The sequence below is a fragment of the Salvelinus sp. IW2-2015 genome, linkage group LG25 (genome assembly GCF_002910315.2).
Source record: "Salvelinus sp. IW2-2015 linkage group LG25, ASM291031v2, whole genome shotgun sequence".
Classification (NCBI taxonomy): Eukaryota; Metazoa; Chordata; class Actinopteri; order Salmoniformes; family Salmonidae; genus Salvelinus; species Salvelinus sp. IW2-2015.
In genome coordinates this window covers 4,609,399-4,636,347 of record NC_036865.1, presented here as the reverse complement: position 1 = coordinate 4,636,347, position 26,949 = coordinate 4,609,399, and the positions used below count along the sequence as shown (strand labels likewise).

The 26,949-nt window shown below is 40.0% G+C and overlaps 1 protein-coding gene across 1 annotated transcript; it reads left to right on the top strand.

Moving 5' to 3' along the window:
- The first annotated feature begins 301 nt into the window (after positions 1–301).
- Positions 302–25,637, top strand: tial1 (TIA1 cytotoxic granule-associated RNA binding protein-like 1). Its single transcript, XM_023969970.2, has 13 exons — positions 302–490; positions 2,006–2,102; positions 6,633–6,782; positions 6,942–6,996; positions 7,089–7,176; positions 10,754–10,829; positions 11,155–11,263; positions 15,150–15,245; positions 15,390–15,474; positions 18,255–18,378; positions 18,492–18,649; positions 24,192–24,230; positions 24,328–25,637. The coding sequence occupies exons 1-13, from the start codon at positions 462–464 to the stop codon at positions 24,440–24,442; spliced, it is 1,221 nt and encodes a 406-aa protein (XP_023825738.1). The 5' UTR covers positions 302–461; the 3' UTR covers positions 24,443–25,637.
- Positions 25,638–26,949: the final 1,312 nt, after the last annotated feature.

The window sequence follows — 26,949 nt, the reverse complement described above, 5'->3', positions numbered from 1 at the left end:
GGTTCCGAAACGAATGCAATCAACTTTCACCTGGTGCAATACATGCCTATCTGGGCGCCCGAGACAGATTAATCGAATCCCCTCAATGTTTATACAGTATCGCTTTAATTGACATTTTCAAAATAAAAGCCCCCAATTAGGTTTATGACGTTTGACAGATGTTGGCACAACCGGGATTCCACCTTCCTCTCGTGGCTAGCGTATTTTAACGAGATGTTATAATATAAGACTAGCCTACTCGAGATATCTGATTGATTTTTATTTTAGTGCTGACTCGAGTCCCCCTGTAGACTGCATGCGCATGCGCATCAGTCGGCTTCCTGATTCTCCGGTTAGCGCCATTTTATTCCTCTTAGTTAGCTAGCTTAGCTACCGTATAAATACATTGATTAGACTATCTTCTTGTTTATTTCAGCATACTCAGTTAGTTAGTCGGCATTCATACCAATCGATTTTTGAACATGGAAGACGAAAGCCACCCCAAAACGCTGTAAGTTGTCAACACAACAGCCACGACTGCCTCCTAGCTAGCTTGGCAATGTTAGCTAACTAACTGTTAACTAGCTAGATAACTATCGACCTCAACAGCTTCCTCATTTTAACCTCTCACTAGGCGAATCAGCATACTTTTTTCTCCCCAGTGAAACAACGGTTACAAATCTATCCAGTAGGCTGACCAAAATATTCGTGAATTTAATGCAATATTACATTGCATGGCACATCAGCTCGCCAGCTAAGTTACCCAGATACATAGATAACTAACGTTAGCTATCTTCATGTTATTGAAATGTCCCCATCATGGCTGGGATAATGTTATAGTAGTTAACTCGCTGAGAGGTAACTAAGTCATGCCTTTCTTTAGCCGACTCAACTCCACCATTTACGAGTTGAGTTTAATGGACTAGCCTTTCGCTTGTCTGCATACTGAAGTGATGAGGAAAATGTGTTATTTGAAACGAATTAGCTTCTTAGTATCAAGACAAGTTGATAGTTATAGCTAACTATCTACTTTGGTTGGTCAATAAATAATAGATACATAATAATTAGGCTATAATGAATTGCAAGAAGAGTGCCTTGGTCCTCGTCTTCTGTTGACTAATTAGGCCCAATCCTTAACCCAAATAACACGTTCAATCTAACAACATTTTGTCCGATCTAGAGGCTATACAGACAGACCTCTTGTCTAGTGCCAAAGGGGGTCCCCTAGACTCCAAGACAAAAGAAGTTCCCTAAATGGAAGGAATATTTTTTTTCTTCCAGAAATGTCTTCATTGGACAGATAGGGGCACACCTTCCCACAGTCATGAGCAAAATCATATCTGTGTGCTTAAAACTAAATATTTGTGTAGTTAAATTTGATATTCAATAAATAACATTAAAGCCAATAATTGATGCAACTTAACTTATCCTATCCTCACCTATCCTTAACCAACTTCCTAAGCAGTGGCTTGAAGTACTAAATAAGTCGTTTTTTGAGGGGTATCTGCACTTTACTTTACCTTTTATATTTTTGACTAATTTTACTTCAATAAAAAATGTATTTTTTACTCCATACACTTTCCCTGACACCCAAAAGTACTCATTACATTAGTAATGCTTAGCAGTACAGGAAAATGGTCCAATTCACACTAATCAAGGAACATCCCTGGTCATCCCTCCTGCCTCTGATCTGACGGACTCACAAAACACAAATGCTTTGTTTGTAAATTATGTTGGAGGTTGCCCCTGGCTATCCGTAAATTAAAAAGATTAGCTTAATTTGAGGAATTTGAAATTATTTTTTACTTTTGATACTTACGTATAATTTTGCAGTTACATTTACTTTTGATACTTAAGAATATTTCAAACCAAATACTTTGACTTTTACTCAAGTAGTATTTTACTGGGTGACTTTTACTTGAGTCATTTTATATTAAGGTATCATTACTTTTACTCAAGTATGACAAGTGGGTATTTTTTCCACCACTGCTCCTGAGATCACTAATTTGCCCCATCTTTTCCCTAGGTATGTTGGTAACCTGTCCAGAGATGTAACAGAAATTTTGATTCTTCAGCTGTTCACTCAAATTGGACCTTGCAAAAGTTGTAAAATGATCACTGAGGTAAGATGTGTTCTGCTCTATTAGCTATGATGACTTATGGACACATTTGTGTTGACGAGTTTCCTTATCATGGATTATGCACTAGGTCAAGGAATTCAAGTCAGTAGACAGGGTACTGCTGTTAACCTTTTTGACTGTAACAGTGGTCATTGGCACATACCAGTTTTTCACATAATTCCATCCCTTTTTCCATTCATTTTGAATCAATGTTGCCGTTTGGTCTTTATTTTCGCACATAAAACTGATAAGATTTGCATCATGTTGATAAACACACCATTACATTTACATAATTGCCTTGCCATATCAAGGGCAGGAAAGGTCATTTGTAATTAGCCTTACCCTTTTATAAAGCATTTCGCCTATATCCATCCTTGCACAACCTAGCATTTATTTTTTATGCAGTTCTTTTTTCAATAATTTCATTGTCACCCAAAATGGATCTGTTTCAGCACCTCCCCTAAACCCGTCTAATATCCTACCCCTTGCAGTTACCGTAGTTACAGGGGGAGAAGGGTAAACATGGTCTACCATGGGCTGCTGATATAATGGTTTCTATTGGACCTGACCAATAGTTTGTCGAAGTCTCCAGCGTAGCTGGGTGAGACGGTATAGGCTTCCCTCATATGACCTGGAGTGCATTCGGAAAGTATTCAGACACCTTGACTTTTTACACATTTTGTTACGTTACAGCCTTATTCTAAAATTGATTCAATTGAAAATGTCCCTGATCAATCTACACACAATACTGTGTGTAGATAATGATGAAGCAAATAGTTTTTTAAATACATTTTTGCTAATTTATTTAAAAAAATACCTTTATGTAAGTATTCAGAAGCTTTGCTATGAAACTCAAAATTAAGCTCAGGTGCATCCTGTTTCAATTGATCATCCTTGAGATGTTTCTACAACTTTATTGGAGTCCACCTGTAGTAAATTCAATTGATTGGACATGATTTGGAAAGGCACACACCTGTCTATATAAAGTCCCACAGTTGACAGTGCATGTCAGAGGAAAAACCAAGCCATGAGGTCGAAGGAATTTTCCATAGAGCTCCGAGACAGGATTGTGTCGAGGCACAGATCTGGGGAAGGGTACCAAAAATGTCTGCAGCATTGAAGGTCCCCAAGAACACAGTGGCCGCGATCATTCTTAGATGGAAGAAGTTTGGAAACACCAAGACTCTTCCAAGAGCTGACCGCCTGGCCAAACTGAGCAATCCGGGCAGAAGGGCCTTGGTCAGGGAGGTGACCAAGAACCCAGAAGTTCCTCTGTGGGGATGGGAGAACCTTCCAGAAGAACAACCATCTCTGCAGCACTCCACCAATCAGGCCTTTATGGTAGTGGCCAGACGGAAGCCACAACTCAGTAAAAGGCACATGACAGCCCGCTTGGAGTTTGCCAAAAGGCACTTAAAGGGCTCTGACCAGGAGAAACAAGATTCTCTGGTCTGATATTTAATATTTTTTATTTAACGAGGCAAGTCAGTTAAGAACAAATTCTTAATTATAATGACAGCCTACCAAACCCAGATGACACTGGGCCAATTGTGCGCTGCCCTATGGGACTCTCAATCACGTCCGGATGTGATAGAGCCTGGAATCGAACCAGGGAATGTAGTGGTGTCTCTTGCACTGAGATGCAGTGCCTTAGACTGCTGCCCAACTCGAGAGCCCAAGATTGAACTATTTGGCCTGAATGCCAAGTGTCACGTCTGGAGGAAACCTGGCACCATCCCTATGGTGAAGCGTGGTGGTAGCATCATGCTGTGGAGATGTTTTTCAGCAGCAGGGACTGGGAGACTAGTCAGGATTGAGGGAAAGAGGAACAGAGCAAAGTAAAGAGATCAATGAAGAAACCCTGCTCCTGAGTGCTCAGGACCTCAGGCTGGGGCTAAGGTTCACCTTCCAACAGGACAACGACCCTAAGCACACAGCTAAGACAGTACAGGTGTGGCTTCACAACAAGTCTCAATGTCCTAGAGTGGCCCAGCCTTAGCACGGACTTGAACCCGATCGAACATCTCTGGAGAGACCTGAAAATAGCTGTGCAGCAACGCTCCCCATCCAACCAAACAGAGCTTGAGAGGATCTGCAGAGAAGAATGGGAGGTACTCCCCAAATACAGGTGTGCCAAGCTTGTAGTGTCATACCCAAGAAGACCTGAGGCTGTACTCGCTGCCAAAGGTGCTTCAACAAAGTACTGAGTGAAGGGTCTGAATACTTAGTTGAAGTCGTAAGTTTACATACACTTAGGTTTGAGTCATTAAAACTATTTTTTTCAACCAATCCACAAATTTCTTGTTAACAAACTATAGTTTTGTCAAGTTGTTTAGGACATCTACTTTGTGCATGACACAAGTAATTTTTCCCAAAATTGTTTACAGATTATTTCACTTATAATTCACTGTACCACAATTCCAGAGGGTCAGGAGTTAACATACACTAAGTTGACTGTGCCTTCAAACAGCTGGGGAAATTCCAGAAAATGATGTCATGGCTTTAGAAGCGTCTGATAGGCTAATTGACATCATTTGAGTCAATTGGAGGTGTACCTGTGGATGTATTCCAAGGCCTACCTTCAAACTCAGTGCCTCTTTGCTTGACATCATGGGAAAATCAAAAGAAATCAGCCAAGACCTCAGAAAAAAAATTGTAGACCTTCCCAATCTGGTTCAGCCTTGGGGGCAATTTCCAAACGCCTGAAGGTACCACGTTCATCTGTACAAACAATAGTACGCAAGTATAAACACCATGGGACCACTCAGTGTCATACTGGTCAGGAAGGAGACTCGTTCTGTCTCCTAGAGATGAACGTACTGTGGTGCGAAAAGTGCAAATCAATCCCAGAACAACAGCAAAGGACCTTGTGAAGATGCTGGAGGAAACGGGTAAAAAAAGTATCTGTATACACAGTAAAACTAGTCCTATATCGACATAACCCGAAAGGCCACTCAGCAAGGAAGAAGCCACTGCTCCAAAACCGCCATTAAAAAGCCAGACTACGGCTTGCAACTGCACATGTTGACAAAGATCGTACTTTTTGGAGAATGTTCTCTGGTCTGATGAAACAAAAATAGAACTGTTTGGCCATAATGAACATCGTTTGGAGGGAAATGGGGAGGCTTGCAAGCCGAAGAACAACATCCCAACCGTGAAGCACGGGGGTGGCAGCATCATGTTGTGGGGGTGCTTGCTGCCGGAGGGACTGGTACACTTCACAAAGTAGATGGCATCATGAGGAGGGAAATTATGGGGATATATTGAAGCAACATCTCAAGACATCAGTCAGGAAGTTAAAGCTTGGTTACAAATGGGTTAACCAAATGGACAATGACCCCAAGCATACTTCCAAAGTTGTGGAAAAATGGCTTAAGGGCAACAAAGTCAATGTATTGGAGTGACCATCACAAAGCCTTGACCTCAATCCTATAGAAAATTTGTGGGCAGAACTGAAAAAGCGTGTGCGAGCAAGGAGGCTTACAAACCTGACTCAGTTACACCAGCTCTGTCAGGAGGAATGTGCCAAATTTTACCCAACTTATTGTGGGAAGCTTGTGGAAGGCTACCCAAAACGTTTGACCCAAGTTAAACAATTTAAAGGCAATGCTACCAAATACTAATTTGAGTGTATGTAAATGTCTGACCCACTGGGAATGTGATGAAAGAAATAAAAGCTGAAATAAATAATTCTCTCCTATTATTCTGACATTTCACATTCTGAAAATAAAGTGGGGATCCTAACTGACCTATTTTTACTAGGATTAAATGTCAGGAATTGTGAAACTGAGTTTAAATGTATTTGGCTAAGGTGCATGTAAACCTCCGACTTCAACTGTATGTAAATGTGATATTTCCGTTTTTTATTTGTAATACATTTCCAAACATTTCAAAAACTTTCGGGTTTGTCATAATGGGCTATTGTGTGTGTGAGTTTTTTTTTTTTTTCAATTTAATCATTTTTGAATAAGGCTGTAACAAAACAATATGTGGAAAAGTCTAGGGTCCTGATTACTTTGCGGATGCACTGTATATGAGTTGAGACGTCTTAGGTTTTGGTCTTTTTTTTTCTTTTTTCTTTTCTCCTGAGTGACGTGTTCAGTCAGATGTTTCAGGGTATGTTTACTAGTCGAAATGGGATTTCATCCATTTCAACAAATTCTTAATCCTTTTAATAAATGTATGATTCAGCCTAATTCAGATGGCACCAATTGTAGTGGGTTCTATATACATATTGTGCGATGAATGCAATCAGATTCAATTGCTTTTTAATTAAAAAAAAAAAAAATTAACAGGCCCAGCTGGTTAACCTTTGGCACACTTGTCCAAAAGAAAGAGGTTTGGGTTACGGAATCCCAGCCTTTTACATATGATTGCCATGATTTGAATTGGATAACATCTGTTGCATGTAGCAGCACTATTGATGATACATGGCAATCCCCCAATAGAGTAACATGGTCACTCAGTACTTGCAATTGTATTCCAAATATGTTTGGCAATAATATACTCTCCCAACTTTTTTCTTCTTCTCAGCAACCCGATAGCAGGAGGATGAACTCTTCTGTGGGATTTTCTGTTTTGCAGCAGTCAAGCAATGACCCGTATTGCTTTGTGGAGTTCTTTGAACATAGAGATGCTGCTGCTGCCCTAGCAGCCATGAATGGGAGGAAGATATTGGGAAAGGTAATTTTTCCACTCTGCAATGAAATACTCTCTCTGTGTGTGGCTGTTTCTTCCTAAGAAGTGCTGGTTCTAACCCTTTCACAGTGGCTTTTAGGGACATGGAATGAATGGCTTTGCTCCACTTACGTTTGATTGTTCTGTGACATGTTTTATCTTCAGGAGGTCAAAGTAAATTGGGCCACCACTCCAAGTAGCCAGAAGAAAGATACATCGAGTAAGTGTTTACATTTTGAACTTTTTCCTGTTTTACTTCAAAGTCAGTCGCTACATCAGGGACTATTAGTCATTATTTCTTGGCCGTTTCAGATCACTTCCATGTGTTTGTGGGAGACTTGAGCCCTGAGATCACCACTGAGGATATCAAAGCTGCATTTGCACCTTTTGGGAAAATATCGTAAGTTGCTTTGTGTTTTTAAGAATTTGATTTAGTATGTTTCCTCTGACTTGACATCCTCTGGAGATTGTTTTACTCAGTTATCTTTTTTTGATCATTTTAGTAACTTTAGAGTTCTTCTCATAAAAATGTTTTTGTAAGGGGTCCATAAACAAAATAGATGTGTAACCACATACTATGTAATATATTATACATTGTAGAATAATAGTGAAGACATCAAAACTATCAATTAACACATGGAATCGTGTAGTAACTGAAAGTGTTAAACAAATCAAAATATATTTGAGAAGCTTCATAGTAGCCCCCCTTGCCTTGATGACAGCTTTGCACACTCTTGGCATTCTCTCAACCAGCTTCACCTGGAATGCTTTTCCAACAGTCTTGAAGGAGTTCCTATAAATGCTGAGCACTTGTTGGCTGCTTTTCCTTCACTCTGCTGTCCAACTCATCCCAAACCATCTCAATTGGGTTGAGGTTGGGTGATTGTGGAGGCCAGGTCATCTGATGCAGCACTTACACAACCTGGAGGTGTGTTGGGTCTTTGTCCTGTTGAAAAACAAATGATAGTCCCACTAAGCGCAAACCAGATGGGATGGTGTATCGCTGCAGTTGTCTGTGGTAGCCATAATGGTTAAGTGTTCCTTGAATTCAAAATAAATCACAGCGTCACCAGCAAAGCACCATCACACCTCCTCCTTTGGGCTTCACGGTGGGAACCACACATGCGGAGATTATCCGTTCACCTACTCTGCGTCTCTCAAAGACATGGCGGTTGTATCCAAAAATCTCAAATTTGGACTCATCAGACCAAATTACCTATTTCCACCAGTCTAATGTCCATTGCTTGTGTTTCTTGGCCCAAGCAAGTCTCTTCTTATTGGTGTCCTTTAGTAGTGGTTTCTTTGCAGCAATTTGACCATGAAGGCCTGATTACACGCAGTCTCCTCTGAACAGTTGATGTTGCTGTGAAGCATTTATTTGGGCCTTAATCTGAGGTGCAGTTAACAATAATGAACTTATCCTCTGCAGCAGAGGTAACTCTGGGTCTTCCTTTCCTGTGGCGGTCCTCATGAGAGCCAGTTTCATCATAGCACTTGATGGTTTTTGCGACTGCACTTGAAGAAACTGTCAAAGTTCTTGAAATGTTCCGGATTGACCTTCATGTCTTAAAGCAATGATGGACTTGGTCTTTTACCAAATAGCCCTATCTTCTGTATACCACCTCTACCTTGTCACAACACAACTGATTGGCTCAAACGCATTAAGAAGGAAAGAAATACCACAAATTAACTTTTAACAAGGCACACCTGTTAATTGAAATGCATTCCAGGTGACTACCTCATGAAGCTGGTTGAGAGAATGCCAAGAGTGTGCAAAGCTGTCATCAAGGCTTGGGTGGCTACTTTGAAGAATCTCAAATATAAAATATATTTTGATTTAACACTTTTTTGGGTTACTACATAATTACATGTGTTATTTCATAGTTTTGATGTCTTCACTATTATTCTACAATGTATAAAATAGTAAAAATAAAGAAAAGCCTGGGAGTAGGTGTGTCTTAACTTTTGACTGGTGCTGTAGATCTAATTACTTTGACTATTGGTTGAAATGCAATTTTAAAMCACATCACTCCGTCTTGATACATAAATCACTATGCCTTTCAATAGTCGTTCAACTGTTTTGATCATTGTGAGAAACAGGATGACAGAAGTGACACAAGCTTTTCTCAATTGTCACGTATAATATGGATTTTGACTTTCAGGCTGTATCAACCCCCCCACCACTAATTTCACTTCCAACTTTTTTTTTGATTTGATTTGAATGTGTCTGCTTTCTATTCTCCCTCATTCTTTTTTGATAAATGTAGGAAATGGTAAGTAGTTTGTGATGACAAATTTAAGATTGTACTTGTATGTGTATCCCTGAAAAGCTTTCAGCCTTACCATAGTTGTGAGTCTCAGTTAAGTAGTAGTGCTCTGGTTATTTTACAGAAACGCGTATAGGATTGGACAGGAGCTTGAAGGCTAACAACAAGGAACTGTACACACTGGAAACTCGGATGTAGACAATTTTTTCTCATTATTTGTTATTCCTTTCCATTTGTATTTTTTTGTATTAACATGACCTAGTTTAGAATAACAAACTCCAATATTCAATATACAGTGCGGTCTGATATTGACACCCTTGGTAAAGATGAGCAGAAATGACTATAAAATAAATAATTCAAATATCCACCACCATATTTTACAGTAGGTATGGGGTTCTTTTCTGCTCATGCATTCTCATTGTCGCGAAACCCAAGACTGGTGTGCGTGGCCAAAGAGCTCTATTTTCATGTCATCTGGTCAAAGCACCGGTTCCAATCTAAGTGCCAATGCCATTAAACACTCCAGGTGTTTACATTTGTTGGATGACATGAAAATAGAGCTCCTTGGCCACACACAACAGTGGTGGGCTTGGCATCGAAATGAGAATACATGAGCAGAAAAGAACCCCATACCTACTGTAAAATATGCTAGTGGATCTTTTGATATTCTGGGGCTATTTTGTTTCCACTGGTCCTGGGGCCCTTAAGATCAACTGCGTCATGAACTTTACCTAGTACCAGGACATTTTAGCCAAAAACCTGGTTGCTTCTGTCAGGAGGCTAAAACTTGGCTGTAAGTGGATCTTCCAGCAAGACAATAACTCCAAGCACACATCAAAATGAATCCGCAAAGAAATGGTTAGTTAGCCACAAAATCAACATTTTGCAATCGCCATCTCAGTCTCCGGACTTGAAACCGATTTTGAAAACCTGTGGTTTGAATTGACGGGGGCAGTCTATAATGCAGATAAAGGATTCTGTATGGAGGAATGGTCTAAGATCCCTCCCAATGTGTTCTCCAAGCTCAATGCCAAGGTGAGGTATTGAAAACAGGGGTGTCAGTAACTTTCACACCTACCTTTTTTTGGGTTGAAAAAGTTTAACTTGTTAAACAAATTGGAGTATACAATATAGCTCAGTATTTGAATTATTTTATACATTATCAAGGGTGTCAATTTTGGACTAAACTGTATATACTTTAGAACATTCTGGTTTGTTTAGTATTGTTGATATTTTTATGCTCCGTTCCTAAAATTCTGAAAATGTAAATTTGCAGCTCCCCAAACTCCATATTGGTGGTAAAGAATTGACCAGGAAAAATAAAGAAATCTGTTATCAGGCCATGTATGCTGTTTTAATTCCTTTTTTTGTCTTTGATATTTCTAATGGTAGAATGAGCACCATCAGCAAATATTAGGAATACATGGTAATCCATAAGAAGTGTTTCTTTTGAGTTTGAGGATTATAATTGGTGTAATATTTGACAGAGAACCCTCAACTGAAAATGAATCTGATATGAATTAAAATATCAGCATAGGTCGGATGTCTTTGTACTTTTTTTTTTTTTTTTTTTCAAATGAAATATTACCAATGATCATTTGAGGATAAAAAAAAAAAAAAAGTTAATAAGATATTTATGGGAGAATGTAGTCGATTTGCAGTTCAGTGTGTGGTTTTTATTTTATGGACGCTGTTGTCTTGTCCTTCCAGGGATGCGCGTGTTGTGAAGGACATGACGACAGGAAAATCTAAGGGGTATGGATTTGTGTCCTTCTATAACAAACTGGTAAGGCTCCAGTGCAGGAACACAAGATGAAGGTTATTTCTGTTTACTATTTTCTATTTTCCGTAGATTTGATCTTTAGATAAGTTAAACTTTWAAAAAATAAGTACAAAGTAAATGCACATCTCGTGTTCTCTGTTGATCTAATTTTTACTTAAGTACAAGTTGTAGTTTGATAGTTCATTATTCCTGTTGAATATCTATTCTAATCCATCCATCTAGTATGTAAAACATGTTATTAATTACACAATAGCACTTAGTTTATAGAATATGTATAGAAGCATGTAGAATCTGGAGAAGGAACTTTGTCTTTTGTTTAAATCGACAGGATGCAGAGAATGCCATCGTGCACATGGGGGGACAGTGGTTAGGAGGACGGCAGATCAGGACCAACTGGGCAACTCGCAAGCCACCCGCCCCCAAAAATGTGCAAGACAGTAAGTATGAGTGAGCGATGGCTAATGTGTTTATTTAATAGAGTTGAAATGGGTTATGAGGCTGAATGCTCCATTGGCCCAGTTGGTGTATAACTGAGGGGGACATATTCCAGAGAGCTATTTTGTCTCCCCAATCATTTTCTATCCACTGACTGTGTCGCTTAGTTCATAGAACCACGGTTACGTGAGCAAGCTCCAAAATATCCGCTAAAAGCAATTGTCTCTAACAGAGCAGTTTTAATTTTCTTCCTACAAATTTGTCTCCAGCTTTTGAACAGTTGGGGCTATCAGCTATTATGACCCCATCCCTGAAAGCCACGACTCTCAGGAACACGTACATTTACATTTCCCTCTACGACCTTCACAAGTTGCGCAGGACACGTTAGAAGCTGGGTTCTCATGTTATATTAGTCACTGACACACTCACCCATGTCAACAATTTTTTTTTAGCCTGATGACTCACACTAAATTCTTCCACTGCTCTGTCGTTTCGCTATATACTCTAGTCTGAGACTGACATCATTAACTTGTTTGTCGTGACGAGGGGTGTTGTACAAAATAAAGGAATCAGCGATTGGATCGTCTCTAACCGCCGCTTTACCCATGTGTGTTCTGGTTTTGGCCCAACCCATCTGTATCTGGACCAATCAGACGGCCCCCGAATGTGTTCGGGGTCGGGGAGGTACTCTGATCCAGACTCATTGCAGTGAAGAAACTAATGTCCGTGAGTGTGGCGTAGCGTTTGGCTGGAGCAAAGGAGTCTGGGTAGCCTGGCAAAACCATTTATAGATTGGTAAATTAGTCTCACCGGCTATCTAAACTTGTGTAGTCATGGTCGAATTACCGACCGGGGGGCCCCCATTGATTTTTGTTAGTCACTCTCAATCGGATATCATATTAAAAACTGCAAACATTACTCTACATGCCATGGCAAAATGTATAGAGTTGCAGGAAATTAAGCCTAAAACAAAAAATGTCTCTCCGTCGTCGATGGGAGCCGCTAAAATGTTTCGCTTAAGGCCCCCGAAAAGGCTAGGGCCGGCTCTGACTGCATGTGTGAGTATGGATTTGGGCGCGCAGACCCGTGAGCCACTGCCAGAGATTTGGAACTCTTTGTTGTTGGTCTATTAACTAATTCACCGCCTGGTGATGTCACCAGGCAGGCCAAAACAGTCAGATTTCTGGTGGTCTTTTCAAACAGCTCTTAGGGCATTATCCTAATTTTCACAATGTCCTAGTATTATTCAAACCTCATACTGTGGAAATGTACACTGTGTACAAAGCACTGTGTATTTTAGTAGGTACCAAACGCACCGGTGTCAGTGTCAAGAACTGCAAAATTACTGGGGTTTTATTTGGATCCCTGTTAGCTGTTACGAAAGCAGCAGCTACTTTTCCTGGGGTCCACATAAAGCATGACATAATACAGAACAATAATAGACAAGAACAGCTCAAGGACAGAGCTACATACATTTTAATATTAAATGTAGAAATATGAGAGGTCCTATGCTGAGAACACACTCAGGAAAACAAATTACTTCACATAGACATACAAGTTATTTAGGTCAGCTAGGGGAGAGGTGTACGATCTGAAATGGTACAGGCGTCGTCTTTAATTTGAGGCAATAACCATGTGTGTGAGGTGTATACTTTTGATCCCATTAAGATTTGTAAGACTACCAAAGAACACCTTGCGTAACCCTGTTTTAGCCCATTGTGATGCAAGGGGGGTAAACTCTATTTTGCAGTGGACCCTTTGGCATGACATGGACCTGCCACATTTGCAAAGTCTGTGGGGAGCAAGCCATCCAAATGAAGGCTCTTTTTAAAGGCTCTCTGAAATGTAGTAGGTAAAAATGTTCACACCCATTGTCTTTCCTATATTGTCCTTAAACGCCCACACCAGTATAAATCCACCGTTTCGAGCTGAAAGACGATGGCCAGAGTTTGTTGCACAACGATTTAAGTCAAGTCACGTTTTAGTCAAAGTATGATATATTTGGGCTTGACATGACAAATCCGGACTGCCAACTGTGCAAATCCATGTGAGGTGTCTTTTCCTATGATATGACATGCAATTAATTTCAGCCAACGTTTTGTTTCAGGGCTGGGTTTTATTTGGATGTTACCACCCACCAGCATGGCATTGCAAATGTTTGATTTAAATTAACAAAGTTATTCCTCTTTGCGATTGATATGAGTCAAACATCCGTGTGTCCATTTGGTTGCCTGAGCCACAGAGCAAATGAAAATAGGGGGTGCAAACTTTTTTTAAACCAGAATTATAATAATTATCATAATCCATTGGATAATTTGTCAATTTGAATTTATCTTTTAACTCGTCTGTATTTAAAAAGATGTCTTGTGTGATGTGATGGCATTTTGCAAACCCTCTCCCCCAAAATAAAAGCAAAAGTTTTGCTTCACTACACACTCCCCTGCTTTGATTGGTGTAACGTTCGCTAGAAACCAGAAGTGTCTGTCCAGGTAATGAAACGGCACCTGCAAAATAATTTTAAAGACGCATAGTTGCATGTCATTTCCCGCGTGCATGCTAATGAGAAAAGTCATTGTAGCCTATAGTTTCATTTTCCCAGTGAGAACCATGAGCGTGGGCTGGCTTGGCTTTGCTGTGCCGAAGCATATCAGCAGCTTTCCTACCAAAGGTTGCACCGTGTCCATTACATTGTCGAGTTATCCAAATTACCGGAGCTTCATCTTATTTCTTCAAACTATTTCTATGGCGGATTCACGGCCGCAATTAATGGAAGATGCCAAAACTTTGGCGATAACAATAGATGGCGACGTCAAAGATGGGCCAGTGGTTTCCATCTGTGGCAAAGTTTTCTTTAAATCTATGCTTATGACAAATCCAACTCCAGAACGAGCCGCAACAACAGTTAACATTAGCTAGCTAAATAAGGTTAGCAGATGGCTAGCTAGCTAGATGAGGTTAGCATGCTAGCTAGCTCGCTACAGTGACAGCTGTCAGTGCCCTATTTGTTGATGTTTATCAACTCCACATGGAAATTCCCACACCCAATTAGTGAATGTGTATAAGTAGCCTTCGCCATTCTTTGGAGGTGGAACCTAAACGTGCATTTCCTCTCTAGGACAGGAAATTATGTTGAAATATGGCGTCAACTTCCTATGGGGGGGGTATTTTTAAAACGCCACTCAAACGTGTCTTTCCTCTCTGTTTTTCTACAAACCTTCCAGAGAGACCATGAGTATTGGCGACTCTTGTTAAAGGCCCGGTGCAGTCAGAATTGTTTTTACTGTGTTTTGTATCATATTATACACCAGCCGAAGAAACTAACACTGTAAAAGGTGCGAGATCATGTGAACTGTTATTGTTGCTGGTTGAAATTACAATCTACACAGGACCTTCTAATCAGCAGGTTTTTCATGGGTGGAGTTTTGGCTGGTGATGTCACCAGATGGTATATGTTAATAGACCAAAAACAAAGAGTTTGAAACCTCTGCCAATAATAGCACATTTTCAGGTCACATATCCCTCTCATTAGGCCCCTCTGCTCTGGTTGGTTGATCCACATTGTGGTTAATACACTGCTTTGGAGCCATTCCCCTCCCGACTCAGACCACTTCCGGAGTCCAAGGAAAATTTTATAATGAAAAAGTTTTTTGTTAAAAAGCTATTTTTGTCTCTCTTTGATCATTTTAGGGGAAAATTATTACATTACAGTACTTAATTGTTACCTAGAAATAATTTATTGAAATAAAAACTGCTACATTGGGCTTTTTTTAAATGTGGGAAATGTGTTTTCAAGTAAAAAAGTAATAATAATTCTGCCCCCCCCAATGTTCAAATCACGACTACACCACTGGAATGCTCATATTCATATTTTTTGTATGTTTACACCAGATGGCTCGAAGCAGCTGAGGTTTGAAGATGTAGTGAACCAATCCAGTCCCCAGAACTGCACCGTGTATTGTGGAGGAATCCAGTCAGGACTGTCAGGCAAGTTAATTTAAACATGAAAAGATACACACAGACGGTTTAGAATCATTAGATGTTGCTAACATACATTTTGGCAAACGAAGTTGAGACTGGGTTGGCTGACAGAGTTGGATGAATGTTATATTAAAATATTTTTCGTTGCAGAGCACCTCATGCGACAGACATTCTCGCCCTTTGGACAAATAATGGAAATCCGAGTTTTCCCAGAGAAAGGTTACTCTTTCATCAGGTAATCTTTTGTTCTAAGCGAAGATTCCCTATTTTGTTAATGTACTACACTATGTATTGCCTAATTTTTCCTGTAGATGGCAGTACTGGTACATGACTTAATGATACATCTTCCAATACTACACCAAAAGCCCCCAATAATGTCTAGAATCAATCAGATTTAGTTGTGGAAGTAGTTAAATGATTTTATTACAACCTTGTTTGGTTATGCTTTATTGTAAATTTCCTGGATAATCCATTTTATAAATACATATACAGCTTCAATACAGGACTAAGATTGAATCCTACTACACTGGCTCTGACGCTTGTCGGATGTGGCAGGGCTTGCAAACTATTACGCACTACAAATGCCTTTTATGTTCGCTTCGAGGCAAGCAACACTGAAGCATGCAGCTGTTCCAGACGACTGTGATCACGCTCTCCGTAGCCGATGTGAGTAAAACCTTTAAACAGGTCAACATTCACAAGGCGCGGGGCCAGACGGAATACCAGGACGTGTACTCAGAGCATGCGTGGACCAACTATCAAGTGTCATCACTGACATTTTCAACCTCTCCCTGACCGAGTCTAATACCTACGTGTTTCAAGCAGACCACCATAGTCCCTGTGACCAAGAAAGCCTAAATGATTACCGCTCCTAGCACTCATGTTGGTAGCCATGAAGTGCTTTGACAAGCTGGTCATGGCTCACATCAACACCATCATCCTGGAAACCCTAGACCCACTCCAATTCGCATACCGCCCCAACAGATCCACATATGACTCAATCTCAATCGCACTCCACACTGCCCTTTCCCACCTGGACAAAAGGAGCACCTATGTGAAAATGTTGTTAATTGACTACAGCTCAGCGTTCAACACCATAGTGCCCACAAAGCTCATCACTAAGCTAAGGACCCTGGGACTGAACACCTTCCTCTGCAACTGGATCCTGGACATCCTGACGGGCTGCCCCCAGGTGGTAAGGGTAGGCAGCAACACATCTGCCACGCTGATCCACAACACGGGGGCCCCTCAGGGGTGCGTGCTTAGTCCCCTCCTGTACTCCCTGTTCACCCACGACTGCATGGCCAAGCACGACTCCAACACCATTAAGTTTGCTGACGACACAACAGTGGTAGGCCTGATCACCGACAACGATGAGACAGCCTATAGGGAGGAGTTCAGAGACCTGGCAGTGTGTTGTCAGGACAACAACCATTCCCTAAACGTGAGCTAGATAAAGGAGCTGATTGTGGACTAGAGGAAAAGGCGGGCCGAACACGCCCCCATTCACATCGACAGGGCTGTAGTGTAGTTGGTCGAGAGTTTCAAGTTCCTTGGTGTCCACATCACCAACAAACTATCATGGTCAAAACACACCAAGACAGTCGTGAAGCTGGCATGACAAAACCTTTTCCCCCTCAGGAGACTGGAAAGGTTTGGCTTTTTTTTWAAAACTTTTATTTAACTAGGCACGGCATGGGTCCCCAGATCCTCAAACAGTTCCACAGCTGCACCATCGAGAGCATCCCGACCGATTGCATTACCGCCTTGTATGGCAACTGCTCGGCATCCGACCGTAAGGTGCTGCAGAGGGTAGTGCGTACGGCCCAGTACATCACTGGGGCCAAGCTTCCTGCTTTCCAGGACCTATATACTAGGCGATGCCAGAGGAAGGCCCAAAAAATTGTCAAATACTCCTGTCACCCAAGTCCTAGACTGTTCTCTCTGCTACCGCACGGCAAGCGGTGCCGGATCGTCAAGTCTAGGTCCAGAACAGCTTCTATCCCTAAGCCATGGTGGCCATTAATCAAATGTCGAACCGGATTATTTACATTGACAGCCCCCCTTTTGTTTTTACACTGCTGCTACTCGCTGTTTATTATCGATGCATAGTCACTTTACCCCTACCTACATGTACAAATTACCCCGGCTAACCTGTACCCCCGCACATTGACTCGGTACCGGTACCCCCTGTCTATAGCCTCGTTATTGTTACTTTTAATTATATATTTTTTCAGTTGATTTAGTAAATATTTTCTTAACTCTATTTCTTGAACTGCGTTGTTGGTTAAGGGCTTGTAAGTAAGCATTTCACACCTGTTGTATTCGGCGCATGTGACAAATAAAATGTGATATGATAATTAAAGGATAATAAAGGAAAAATCCACTTAGGTATTTTTTTTCATTAGTCCACTGTTGATACATTCCCAAAATGTTTGGAGGCCAGCAGTGAAGTTTTCCACGTCTTGGACTTTCAAGAAGCAAAGTGTCACTTGCCAAGTACAATATTTGTAAAACTTGACTGCTGACATGCAAAACTTTTTGGGGACTGTATCAACAGTGGACTAATCAAAAAAAAAAAAAAAAAGTTTGAGTGGAGTTATAAATGCTCTTGAATTAAATACTAATACTATTCCATCAAACCATTCAGTGCTTCACCTATGGCTTTGTGGATGGGAGCATTGTCATCCTGGAAGAGATCACTCCCATTATAATATAAATGCTTCACCATAGGTTGAAGGTGATCACTCAGAATGGCTGTGTAGTTATTGGCGTTTACCTTTTCCCTCTAAGGGGTTGAGTGAACCTAAACCGTGCAAGATAAATGCACCCTACACCATAACATAGCCTGATTTACTCAAGGGTTTTCTTTATTTTTGGCATTTACCTGTATATAAACCATACAAAAAAAAAAGATCTTTCATGCTGCATGTTTTTACTTTACATTTTCATTAAACTGCTGAAATATATTTCTTGACCACAGTTTCTTGTTGACATTTTGTGTTCTTCTGGCAGGTTTTCCTCCCATGAAAGTGCTGCCCATGCAATTGTCTCTGTAAATGGAACGTCCATCGAATGCCACATAGTGAAGTGCTACTGGGGCAAAGAATCCCCCGACATGGCCAAAAACGTACCACAGGTATCTTGAATTGAGATATTGTTCAAATAAAATCGCTACATTGCACATGTATTTGCTTTATTCACCCAGAAAAAATTGTGTCCTGCTCTGTTATGTTTCCTTTTATCTTTCAGGTGGAGTATGGTCAGGGTCAGTGGGGACAATGGAACCAGATGTATGGGAGCCCCCAGGCCCAGCAGTATGGGCAACAGTACATGGCAAATGGTTGGCAAGTGCCTTCTTATGGAGTGTCTTATGGACAGTCATGGAATCAGCAAGGATTTGGTGTAGAGTAAGTATAAAACATTTTGGATGTTGTGTAATGCTCTTGAAAGGACAAGTCTTTCCTAAGTTTCTAAACCCGTTCAGTTTGCAGCACCTCTTTGTTATGGGGTTCTGTTCTTGCCATCTCCGGTTATGGTAGACTGACTGTTCGCCATTGTTTTCGGACTATACTGTAGGCTTCCTGGTGCGAAATTACACCATAGCACTGTGATTGTACAAAATAGGCTCACATTGCTAGTTACATTCATAATATTTTTCCCACACTATTTGCTTAACCTATTGTTATTGTCTGTAATGTTTTTTCTTGACATGGTCAACTTTTCTTCTAATTTGGCACACAGAAACTAGAGGCCATGAGGAACTTGGTCAAAAAAAAGTATTAGGACAATTGGAGGTTTACACAGTTGTAGCTACAGTAACCATAACAATGCAAATATTATGGTACAGCTATATGGATAGTTTACAAACATTGGTTGTGTTAAGTATAATGAAACTTGTATCTCATTATGGTAAGTGGTGAAATAAGTATAGCTAGTTCTAATTGTAATGGCTTAGCAGATATTAAGAAAAGACGATAAGTATTTACCTGGCTAAAAAAAGAAGGAATATAATATCTACTGTTTACAGGAAACTCGGTCTACAAATATAGATGAGGTTGGGTGGGGAAAAAGACCAAAAATATATTTTTTTCTCATGGTCAAAGAAACTCAAAGTGTGATTTCTATATTAATTAGCAACAATTTTGATCAGATTGTGCAAACCGATCCTCAAGGAAGATGGATCCTTTTAAATATGCTATTGGACCAAAAACAGATCTCGCTAACTAATCTATAAAGGCCAAATAATGATCCCCACTTTTTCAAAAATGTATACAGTGCATTTGGGAAGTTCAGGCCCCTTGACTTTTCACACATTTTCTTACGTTATAGCTTTATTCTAAAGTTGATTTAAAATGTTTTTTTCCTCATTAATCTACACACAATACCCCATAATGACAAAGCAAAAACAGGTTTTTAGAAATTTTGGCAAATTTCTTAGAAATAAACCATGGAAGTATTAGATTTTGTCTTGGCTGTGTCTTGGCTGTGTGCTTAAGGTCTTTGTACTGTTGGAAGGTGAACCTTTGCACCAGTCTGAGGTCTTGAGTGCTCTGGAAAGGTTTTCATCAAGGATCTCTCTGTACTTTGCTCCGTTCATCTTTACCTCGATCCTGACTAGTCTCCCAGTCCCTGCCGCTGAAAAACATCCCCACAACATGATGCTGCCACCACCATGCTTCACCGTAGGGATGGTGCCAGGTTTTTTCCAGACGGGACGCTTGGCATTCAGGACAAAGAGTTCAGTCTTGGTTTCAACAGACCAGAGAATCTTGTTTGTCATGGTCTGAGAGTCCTTTAGGTGCCTTTTGGTAAACTCCAAACAGCCTGTCATGTGCTTTTTACTGAGGAGTGGCTTTTGTCTGGCTACTCTCCCATAAAGGACTGATTGGAGTGCTGCAGAGATGGTTGTCCTTCTGGAAAGTTCTCCCATCTCCACAGAGGAGCTCTGTCAGTCACCATCGGGTTCTTGGTCACTTCCCTCCTGATTTACTCTGTTTGGGAGGGCTGCCAGCTCCAGGAAGAGTCTTGGTGGTTCCAAACTTCTTCCATTTTAAGATTGATGGCCACTTCATGGGACTTTCAACGCTGCCAACATTTTGTGGTACACTTCCCCAGATCTGTGCCTCGACCCAGTCCTGTCTCGGACCTCTACAGACAATTCCTTCGACCTCATGGCTTGGTTTTTTCTCTGACATGCACTGTCAACTTTGGGACCTTATATAGACAGGTGTGCCTTTAGAAAATAATGTCCAATCAATTGAATTTACCACAGGTGGACACCAAGTTGTAGAAACATCTCATGGATGATCAATGGAAACAGGATGCACCTGAGCTTAATTTCGAATCTCATAGCAAAGGTCTGATTACTTATGTAAAGGTATTTCTGTTTTTTATTTCAATACATTTGCAAAAATGTACAATAAACAGTTTCATTATGGGGTATTGTGTGTAGATTGATACATTACTGCCTGATTCTAAAATGTAACAAAATGTGTAAAAAGGCTAGGGATCTGAATACTTTCCGAATGCACTGTATAATAATCTATTGAGCTCACAAGTAATGAATTATGTTGGGAGATTTATATGTACCTTAATGGATTGTAAAGGAAATCACACTACAAATGATCACCCTCGTGCGCTTAAGGAGATTATGGATACATTAGAACTAGTGGATATATGGAGGCTGGAAAACCCTGACATGGTGAGATATACAGTACCAGTCAAAAGTATGGACTCTTTCAAGGGTTTTTCTTTATTTGTACTATTTTCTACATTGTAGAATGATAGTGAAGACGTCAACTGTATGACATAACACATGGAATCATGTAGTAACCAAAAGTGTTAAACAAATGAAAATATGTTTTATATTTGAGATTCTTCAAAGTAGCCACCCTTTGCCTTGATGACAGCTTTGCATACTCTTGGCATTATCTCAACCAGCTTCATGAGGTAGTCACCTGGAATGCATTTCGATTAACAGGTGTGCCTTAAGTTAATTTGTGGAATTTCTTTCCTTAATGCATTTGAGCCAATCAGCTTTGTGACATGGTATACAGAAGATAGCCCTATTTGTTAAAAGACCATGTCCATATTATGGCAAGAACAGCTCAAATAAGCAAAGAGAAACGGACAGTCCATTACTTTAAAACACGAAGGTCTGTCAATCCGTAAAATGTCAAGAACTTTGAAAGTTTCTTCAAGTGCAACTGCAAAAACCATCAAGCGCTCATGAGGACTGCCACAGGAAAGGAAGACCCAGCGTTTGATTGCAGCCCCAAAAAATTATTCAGTGTTCAAGTAATAGACTCATCTCAACATCAACTGTTCAGAGACTGCATGAATCAGGCCTTCATGGTCGAATTGCTGCAAAGAAACCACTACTAAAGGACACCAATAAGAAGAGACTTATTTGGGCCAAGAAACACGAGCAATGGACTTTAGACTGGTGGAAATCTGTCCTTTGTTCTACACTCCAAATTTTAGATTTTTGATTTCATCCACTATCTTTTAAACCAAGGAGAGCGATGGTGCTGCATCAGATGACCTGGCCTCCACAATCACCCAACCTCAACCCAATTGAGATGGTTTGGGATGAGTTGGACCGCAGAGTGAAGGAAAAGCAGCCAACTAGTGCTCAGCACTGTTGGAAAAGCATTCCTCGTGAAGCTGGTTGAGAGAATGCCAAGAGTGTGCAAAGCTGTCATCAAGGCAAAGAGTGGCTGCTTTGAAGAATCTCAAATATAAAATGTATTTTGATTTGTTTAACACTTTTTTTGGTTACTACATGATTCCATATGTGGTGTTTCACAGTTTTGATATGTCTTCACTAATTACTCTACAATTTTTATAAATAGTAAAAAATAAAGAAACTTGAATGAAGGTGTCCTAACTTTTGATACTGGTACTGTACAATGAGGCCGACTGCAATCGGACCACCATATAATTGCTATCCATAGAACTCTTATACAATTTCCATGTGTATGGGGGTATTGGAAATGTAATCACAAAGAGGAAATAATGTATACTTTTATATTTTCTTGCACAACATATGTACAGCAGATCCCCTTATTGTATGGAACACTTTTTTAAAAATTGACTTTTCGAGGCTGTTCAATGTAATACTCATCATTACAACAAAAGCAGTTCAGGTCAAAAGAGATTAGACTAATAAAGAAAATAGAGGTAATGATGGTGCATGTAGATGGTAATGGAAACTACTTAAAGAGGCACAAAATGGGTTGGAGGTATTTATTCAAGAAGTGTAATTTATTAAATATAAAGCAAATTGGATGGAAAATTCTGAAAATGCACTACATTTTTCTTGAATCTTCCACATAGAAATGCTACCAAAAATAATTTACAGAAACTAGTTACAAATTAACAGGACCCAGGTGCTAAGTATAAAGATCCAGTCCATTTAAAAAAATATATAATAATAAAATTAAAAAATGGAGGCCTTTGACACTTCAATGTTGTGGTGTGAAAGTCCTGGTGAAATGCATAGCACACAGAAGAGAGGTTTTACAAGATATTGTTCATCCTGATCAGACAAGTTTTTTTTACATGGACGATATATTGGCGACAATATATGACAATTACTTAACAATTGAACATTATGAAAAATCAAAGATGCCAAGCCTGGTCTTCATAGCAGATTTTGAAAAGGCGTTTAATAAAGTATGACTAGGATTTATTCATATATATATGAAAGCCTGGATTGCTTTAATTTCGGTGAGTCTCTTATACAATGGGTTAAAGTTATGTACAGCAACCCCAGGTGTAAAATAGTAAATAATGATTACTTCTCATAAAGTATTGGGCTTTTAAGAGGAGTAAAAGAAGGCTGTCGCGAAGCGGTGCGCTATTGTCCCTCTGAACTCAGAGGCTGCATGACCGTGAACTTGCAAAGTCTACTCAGACTGGTCTGTGCTCTTGGTTATAACAAGCGATGAAATGATTCAATGTATTGCTCGCTTTGCGCACTGCTCCAATGTAACAAAATGTACAAATCTAAAAACAGGGTCTGCGTCCCTGCTCGCCATTACGGCTAAATTAATATTTATATAAACTGACAGAGGAATGGACGCGCATGAAGAGCAGATGGAGAGAATCAGGTGTGAGACTAGTGGCTGTTGCTTAAATTCAACTGAATGTATAAACATTTTATAACCGGGACCAGCAGGTTCTTTGGGTCGGTAGGGCTGGAAATAGTTGGTAGTATCATATGAAACGGTACTACGGTATTCTAAAATGTTGGTATCATGATGTTTTTGGTACTGTGATATTACCTTGTTACTGGTATACCTTGCAACACTACACTGTACATCTTAACTTATTTTGAGAAATGCTAAGGGATTGGTCAAAAGATTGTTGATTTTTCATTAACTCAGCCATCTGATTTTTACGTGTCCATTTTGAACCACTGTAAATCAACTCCGCAGTGGCCTTGCTTTATTCTCTGACTGCTCTTGTCTTTCGTGTCACCCTCTGATCCCCGTTCATTTCTGCTCGCAGCTATATTTTCAGTATGTAGTTTAAATTTGAATAGCGTAACTTTTACTCCTACTTTTCTGTCAATTTTCTCCTGAAAAACAGCCATTTGGAGGCATTTTAAGGACAGTCCTGATGTTTCTTGTTGACATTTGAAAGCATAGGCCATCCAGTGTCATAGTGTAACAGTTTTACTTTAGTCCGTCCCCTCGCCCCGACCGCGAACCAGGGACCCTCTGCACACATCAACAACAGTCACGAAGCATCGTTACCCATCGCTCCACAAAAGCCAAGGGGAATCACTTCTTCAAGGTCTCAAAGCGAGTGACGTCACCGATTGAAACGCTATTAGCGCGCACCACCACTAACTAGCTAGCCATTTCACATCGGTTACACTAGCAAGCCTGGGGAAATGGTTTGACTCCGGAGCCACACTAAACTATGACATCTTGTTCACAGGGATTCCATTCTGGCCGCAGCAGCACAGAACATTTCAAGGTGACTAACGCACTCAGTGCTTCACAGCCCAAAGCTTTCACTTACCAGCCTTTGCATCGTGCTGTGACCCTTGTTGTGTGTACCTTCTCTCTTGCAGACAGTCCCAGTCCCCAGCCTGGGTAGGAGGGTTTGGATCCCCGGCGCCGTCCCAGCCCGGTCCTGTGATGCCCAACCAGGGAAACTTCAACATGGCTGGTTACCAGACACAGTGATCAGGCTCTCACTCACATCAGTGGGAATTAGTGGACTTTCAGTTCGGAGAACATAAAGTCATTAACATTGTAATCATCTGGAGAGATTGTGTTTTTAAAGCAGAGAAGATCAGGAACAACAATAGTTTACCTCTTTTGAGGAAGCAAATGTTATTTATAAAGACAGGTAGGGAGTTGTTTTTATTGGCTGAAGTTGTGTTGTGTACAAATTAAATGTCAAGAAGAAGTATGGGGGAGGAAAAAAAACTTGGACTGAATTTTCACGCTTTTATATAGGGGAGATCTTGGTAAAGATTTTTTTGCTGAGTTTTAGTTGACCACTTAATGTAGTTAAATACAGACTTAATTTCATTTATATACCCTAGTTTGTCATAGGACATTGCACAGGTACATATAGAAAGAAGTTGTACATTTTCAGAACATAATGCTCTTTAAATTGTTAAAGAGTTTCTGATTTTTAAATCACTTTCTGAACATTTGATAGATATGAGTAAACACATTTTCTGTCTCCTGCTTTAAGACGTTTAGCATTTTGACCCAACAAAGCAAGTTATAAGCACTTTTAGGGTCATATTTGCTTTAAATCTTCAAAGGCATATGGATTTGTGCCATTATGTATATTTACATTTATTTACTTCACATTCTTCATCTCCTGACATTGTACTAGCTGAGTTTCTTGATCATGCGTGTAAATCTGTATGCTATTATTTGCTTATACCTGTAAATGTCACTTATAATGGAAAAGGGTCATGAAGGCCAAACATGTATATAACCCTCGAACACCTGATTTGAAATAAGGGTTTCCAAGCATGTACTCTTTAGTATCACAGGAGCTCCACAAACCTAATGTTGTATATACTGTAGATGAGTGTGCAATGCAGGGCTGACATATTGAATCTATTCAATATAATTTACAAAGAAGCCTTAATTTAAATGTCAGTTACTGCACCAGTTTATTTTATTCAATGAAGCTTGTTAGAAAGCTGAACTCTAGATTTTAGAACTGATGTCTTTATCATTTTAAAGTTGTGCCATTTTCAGCTAATAGCAGGAGACAAGTAATGAACATTTCCTGGAGACATTTTGAGGATGAATTGCACGTTTTTGAAAATGTATTATCTTGGTTGCTCAAAGTATTGAATGTAAAATGGCAATTGTTTTGATGACGAATAAAGTTCAGCAATTGACAATTCAATTTTCAATGTAAAAGGGTCTCAATAAAAATAATTATTGGAAGAAAATAAGATGACCCTTCTCTTTGTGTACTGTAGTCTACAAGTCTTGAGCTATGTTTGCATCAATCAGGAGTAAATATTCTAAAGATAATGTGTTATAACTTTCAAGATTAAGCACAAGTAACAACTTGAAATACTACATATATAACTTGATACTACTTATAGTGTAAATACAATTAATAAAATCATTTTATCTTAAAGCATTTTTCTTTATTGACAACATTTAGGACTTAAATCAAGCACATAGTCTTGTAACAGATACACAACACCATTGCAATAGCAAGTAGGCCTATAGAAAATAGAAATCCTATTGTGATGCTTGTCACAGTGCCAGACAGAGTATCCATCTTTGTTAAAGCCTTATTTCTACTTACCCAGAGTCAGATGAACTCATGGGGAGAATCTCCTGTTTTACTCGCCTCCTCAGCTCTTTGAAAAAGGTTAAAGGTATACGAGGTGCGGAGGCAAGTAGAAGAAACATTGAAACAAATTCACTCTGCTTCACTTGCACGTCATCAGGCAAAAGATGTTTACAGTAGTGGAATCCCAAAAGATAGTGATAAAAACGAATTGAGCTAGTTGTGCAAGACATTTTGTAGTAACGTTTGCTCAATGGCTGTAAGGTATCATAGGAAGTCAGGTAGGTTACCTGCCACAAAAAAAGGGTTAAACAGCTTTAAAGTAGTTCTGTCCTTGAGCTCTGTCTTTGAGCTTGTTCTTGTCTATTGATGTTCTGTATTATGTCATTCTGTATTATGTTTTGTGTGGACCCCAGGAAAAGTAGTTGCTGCTTTTGCAACAGCTAATGGGGATCCTAATAAAATACCAATTATCAAAATCGAACCTGCAGAATATTAGTCCCTAGGTTTAGGGTTTTGAAGACAAGGCAGTTTTCCAAACTTGTATAGTTTTAAAAAAAGAGGCTGAACAGAACTTGCTTGGAAAGGACAAGGCATAGGTGACTGAGCGAGCTATGCAAACCTTGTTGTACAAAAGCACTTCATTCAACAGAGACACGACCCGATACCGACCACTAGCACCACCAGGACGACCGTGATTGTTCTGAACGCCCTCATCTTTGATTGGTCACTCCCTACCCCTTCCCCTCAGCCCTGGACCATTCAGAGATCTCAGAATGGCCAAGCTGTAGAAGCACATGATCGTAAAAGCGAGTAGGAACATTCCCGAAAAATGGTTTGGTTGGAAAGGATGGAAAGTACCACGCTACCACCCCCAACCCAGTCCGGACTGATTAGCCAGACAACCCCAGGC

Bases quoted from the DNA above. Each gene is read 5' to 3' on its own strand.
- tial1 (XM_023969970.2), top strand. From the start codon at position 462: ATGGAAGACGAAAGCCACCCCAAAACGCT. The intron at 6,997-7,088 runs GTAAGTGTTTAC...TGGCCGTTTCAG, and splicing joins CCAGAAGAAAGATACATCGA to ATCACTTCCATGTGTTTGTG. The intron at 11,264-15,149 runs GTAAGTATGAGT...TGTTTACACCAG, and splicing joins CCCCAAAAATGTGCAAGACA to ATGGCTCGAAGCAGCTGAGG.